The 5,287-nt window shown below is 39.9% G+C and overlaps 1 protein-coding gene across 1 annotated transcript; it reads right to left on the minus strand.

Moving 5' to 3' along the window:
• Nucleotides 1-4,101: 4,101 nt before the first annotated feature.
• On the minus strand, nucleotides 4,102-4,635 carry LOC113910169 (proteasome maturation protein-like). Its single transcript, XM_035728219.1, has one exon. It carries the CDS (start codon nucleotides 4,624-4,626, stop codon nucleotides 4,204-4,206), a length of 423 nt encoding a protein of 140 aa, XP_035584112.1. The 5' UTR covers nucleotides 4,627-4,635; the 3' UTR covers nucleotides 4,102-4,203.
• Nucleotides 4,636-5,287: the final 652 nt, after the last annotated feature.

Raw genomic sequence — 5,287 nt, forward strand, 5'->3', positions numbered from 1 at the left:
TAGCCTTATTTGTTTCTTTTCCCTACTTCAAACCCCAACCCAAAGGTAAGGTATTTCCCTTAGTTCTCTCTGTCCCTAGGAAAGCAAAGTCTTTTTCTATGCATGCCTTTGATAGACTCCTCTGTTAGAGGTGGTCTTCCCAGTCACCAGACCCTCATCTCAATAGGTTCTGGGAGCCCCAGCCACTAAGTCACCTTTCAGGTGCTCATGGGCTGTGCTCTTTGAATCTCTGTCCTCTGAGCTTCTCTGAATTCTAATGATCTTTTTCTTGGACTAATTTATTAGCTGTTCTTATCACCTTCAGATCATTCTAAGTTCTCTCCCTAAAGGTCTGTGCATTTTCTTCTATATCTTATACAAAGCCTTTTTTTCTTTTCAGATTCAAGGAAACAAAACCCATGCACACTTGAGAAACATGATGGAAGCTTTATTGGAAAGATCGAGGATAATGGAATCTCATGGTTTCATCAGGGATGGGGGACTATGAAATGCAAAGGAGAGATCTTTTCTCTCTGGGGCTCCTTAATACCTCCTCCCCCTCCTCTTCACTTCCTTTCCTTCTTTATTATCTACCTGCAAAATGGCAAAGACAGCCCCACACAGCTCCCAAGGATGTATCAACTCCTTGTTGAAATCCCAGAGTCTAGGACCTAAGAATCTAAATTTAAAACCTCCAAACTTCAGTGAGCTTCACTCTTGGTTCAATAAGCTATGGCCTAATTAGGAAGGAAATCAGGGTTCCTGGAGGAGTTTGTGGATAGAAGAGAATCCATTTTCAAAGGAGAGACTATATGGATATGTATTAAACAGAGGATCTCCAACTACAATGGTTTGACTTAAAGTTTTTCAGTTTTACAAGGGTGCAAAAGCAATATGCATTCAGTAGAAACTGAACTTCAGTTTTTGAATTTGGATCTGTTCCTGGGCTAACAATTTGTGGTGCAATATTCTCTAGAAATGCTGGGCAGAGAGCTGCAGCTCCCAGTCAGCGATCAAAAGGGCAAACAACTGATGATACGCTTACAATCATTCTGTATTCGTATTACCACTCTGTTTTTCACTTTCGGTAAGGTATTCAATAAATGACATGAGACATTCAACATATAAATATAAAATAGGCTTTGCATCAGATGATTTTGCCCAACTATCGGCTAATTTAAGTGTTCTGAGCATGCTTAATGTAGGCTAGGCTAAGCTGTGATGTTGGGTAGGTTAGGTGTATTAAATGCATTTTCAACCTGTGATATTTTCAACTTATGATGGATTTATCAGGATGTAAACTCATTGTATGTCAAGGAAGATTTGTATTATAAAAGCTACTTACCTTTATCTATAATTTATTTGGCCCTCCCGAATTTAGGATTTTAATCCAGATCTTTGAAACAGATGCATCTTGTCCCAGGATGATGTTTTCCAAACATTTTGAAAGCAAGGAAACTTTTTTTTCAGCTAAATAGTTCACTGTAACCCAAGATGTAAAACAGATAAATAGCAGAGTTGTTCTGGTTGAACAGAGGAGGGGAGAAAGCAAAGCCAAACTCCTACATACATTTTGCTCCATGGTGCCCCCTGAAGCCTTACTTCAGCCCCCTAGGAGAGCCATTGTTCTTGTGTGTATAACCAAAGACACTTTCATTACTATAAAAAATATGTTGCAGTTCTATTTCTTGAATTGTTAACTTCAGACATCTTTTAACTACCCACCATAAAAGATGAAACACTTTAACTCGATTCTCCTTCCTCCCCCTCCCTTCCTAGTTTGGAGAGTTCATTTATTTTTAGTTCTTGTCTTCATCACTGTTAGAACCTTAAATATTATACTTAAAGTGTATATTTTTTCTTTTGACTTTAGATTCCTATCTCTTCACCAACTAAAATAGCTCCTTTACACTGCCCTCTACTTCTCCCCCAAATCCCCTATGTATATATATATCACTTGTGACATCTGAACACAAGACAGTTAATAGGCTTCCTATCTGCCATTTCCATTCCTTGATCCACTCTGTTACATAGTGTACTTATTCCCTCACTGGTCTATGAATGCAAAGTTCATTTTAGAACATAAACTCCAAAGAAGCAATGAGAGCGGTGGTTTATCTTCTTTTAAATGGCACCACTCACCGGAGAAACAGCAGACAGGGTGTGGTGGTGGAGGTGGTGGAAACCGTCATCATTGATTCAAGAAGCTGAAAAATCTAAATTGGAAACACTCTGGGGAGAGGAAGAAGAGGAATGGTTTCCTGCAGAAACTCCAGCATCACTTAGATTTCATGGTCCATTTTCCTTCACAAATGCCTCTATTTTTGTTATTCTACACAATACAACAGAACATTGTGACATTCAAGCACCGCGAGAACCATTTTTAATTAGTGGCAGCCAGTTTCCTAGTGGCTTTGTCAGGGAGATCCCATGCCATAACCACGGACAGATATTGTATTGTCTGTGCAAAGTTCACACTCTTCTCTTGTTATTGATGAGTAAAGCGTTCCTCAGGCTCCTCCTCATGCCCTCTTCTACTTCCCCAGCCCTTCTGTGAGACACACAAAGACACTTTTTCAATCAACTTTCTCTGGAGATGTTTCCTCCCTCTGAAAATACCTTTCTTAGTAATTCACTGACTCTCTTGGGCTCACTTTAGTTTCCAGATAATTGGCCAGTAATTCGACACTCATGTTGGAGAAGGTGCTGAAAAACTGATGAGGGAAGAAAACTTTCATTAGTGCTAAGCTGTCAGTGGTTTTTATAAGTGGTGATAAAACATTAAGAATACTCAGGCAGAACAGATTATCCTAGCAGTGTTAGGAATAGAAAGGGGCCATAGAGGATTCTGTGGCATATCCTTCTCTGGAGCTTTCTTCTTCTCCTTTAATTGTTCTTATTTGGCTATGGGCTTAGGATGGCTCAGGCCATGGGCAAGAGGGGAAGACTGTATGAGTTTTCAAAGTACCATCTGATCAGAGTACACTAATCACCAAGTACTTAATTGATTTTGAGTACCTATTGGAATTTAGAAACATTTTCAAGTATGCAATCTTTTTTTTTTTTTTTTTTTTGAGAAAGGGAGGTGGACAGAAGGACACAGAAAGAATCTTAAGCCGCCTCCACACCAGCACAGAACCAGATGGAGGGCTCTATCTCACAATCCTGAGACCATGACCTGAGTTGAAATCAAGAGTCAGATGCCTAACCGACTGAGCCACCCAGGTGCCCTTTAAATGTGCAAACTTATTTGATCTGTTCAGCAATACTGTGGAGTAAAAAAGGTGGATATTATGTATTCACTTTAGTTTGCAGATTAGGAAACCAGGATTTGTAGGAATTAGGTGTGTTTCACAGGGTCACATAGCTATGATGTAGCAGAAGGCTCTTTGTACCAAACCATGTTGCCTTTCCACTTACTGCCTAGGATTGCACCAGCAGACTCTCTGGAAATGACAAAGTTTAACCAGTAGTTTACCAAATGGGATTCACGTGGTATAATCACCAAGCATCTTTATGTTGTCTCGCATTCTCGCTTTAAACATTAATCAATGGGGAACATTCTTCCCTTGCCATGAATGAAAACTCCAAAGCCCCATGATTGTTCTCATCATTCGGGTAATAAAAAATCCAACTGTCCTTCCCAGTTGCAAACACTGTTTCAAATTCATACTTGAGTTTCTAATTACATGCAATAATCAAAATTTCAAACTGGATTTGGAATTGAAATTCCTCCCTCCTCTCCTCCTGCAAGGAGGGGGTAGATGGGTAGGGGTTCAGGAAAGGGGCTGGGTGAAGGGAGGGGGAATTCTTCTTTGTACCTCCCCTTCTCCATTTTGCTAATCTGGTTGTGATCCTTTCTTCCAAAGCCAAAGGGTATAGAGAAGAGAAAGGAGAGGATGGCGTACACAGAAAAACTCTTACCAAATTAGTAATATCATAAAATGGTCCTATACTCCCTGGGAAATAACACTGACTCTTATGAGCTATTTTGTGGATTCTTAGAAAGAGCCCCATCAGTGAGGACTTCTCATCTGAGATTCCCTTGATATGAGTCATGCACCCTCCTCCAGTGCATCCATCTAAAGCAAACCCGCCTGTCGGATGCTTTTTAGATTTTTTTTTCATGTGTCAGTACTTTTAATGTTGTGTACATCAAATTATAGTAAAAAGATGGCTATAAACAACATGCAGCCCCTCTATTTTCATGAATAGCACAACAGATTACAGTAAACCGAGTTTATATTCCACCATCAAGTGTGGTTCTCCCATTAGTTCACTTTGTGATGGGTCATTAAGAATATCTTCAAATCCAATAGTCTCATCATTACCCCTCAAAATATCCAGTGAAAGGTTTGAGCTTGGAAGAAATGGGAGACGCTGTACCTGCTGCACTGCCTTGAACTCCATTTGTAATTTTAGTGGAGCAAACAGACCCTGGATGTTTCTTAGTGTGGAAAAATTCATTTTATCTTGGTTGAGCTGGAAATTTTTTTCTGATAATTCAAGAGGATGACTGGGCAAAAGTTCATTTTTCACACAAGGAAGGCCTTTTCGAAGATCATGACTTTCAAAAGGTCCACTTGCTGAAAGTTCAGTGACTGGAATACTGTTCTTTAACTGAGATCCAAGTCCTCTGGCATTCATCTTCACTTGCTCTGTCTTTAGATTTTTCAAATAGGAGGAAATCTCTGGTCTTCTCTGTATCTTAATTTCACAAGTTCAGTAGGTACTTCTAATAAATCCCTTTGTACTGGTCTTAAGATAAGGTGATCATACCTCAGCTTGCCTCCTTGGGGAGAGTTGAAATCCCAGCCCAGCTCTCTCCAAAGAAATCTTCTTTAAAATCCTTCCTCAACCCTATTCTTTTAGGCCCTCAATGCAGGTATAAGTTGTAGGTCGTGTAATTGGTTTTGAGACATCTTTGAAACTTTACATTTTGATCTGGAACCTCTCCAGGAAATGTATTTATTAACTCTTTGTGCCTTAGCTAAAGTTTTCAAATGTTACATACTATTAAACCAAGTAAGTACAAAACATGATCTCTGCTCTTCAAAAGTTCCATTTCTAACTGGGAAGGCAACCAACAAATGAAACTACATGAGGATAGAAATAGCATTAACCACAAGTGTTGTGGGTGCTCAGTAAACAGAGAATCACCATGGGCTACAATGATACATTCTCTAAGCTTTATATTAAAACAAGTGAGGGGTGCGGGGGTGGCTCAGTCAGTTAAGTGGCTGGCTCTTGATTTCAGCTCAGGTCATGTCTCAGGGTCCTGGGATCAAGCCCCGGGTCAGGCTTCACA

The sequence above is a fragment of the Zalophus californianus genome, chromosome 6 (assembly GCF_009762305.2).
Source record: "Zalophus californianus isolate mZalCal1 chromosome 6, mZalCal1.pri.v2, whole genome shotgun sequence".
In the NCBI taxonomy this organism is placed as follows: Eukaryota; Metazoa; Chordata; class Mammalia; order Carnivora; family Otariidae; genus Zalophus; species Zalophus californianus.

What these genes read in the sequence shown, in the direction of transcription:
- LOC113910169 (XM_035728219.1), bottom strand. Translation starts at nt 4,626, where the DNA reads ATGAATGCCAGAGGACTTGGATCTCAGTTAAAGAACAGTATTCCAGTC.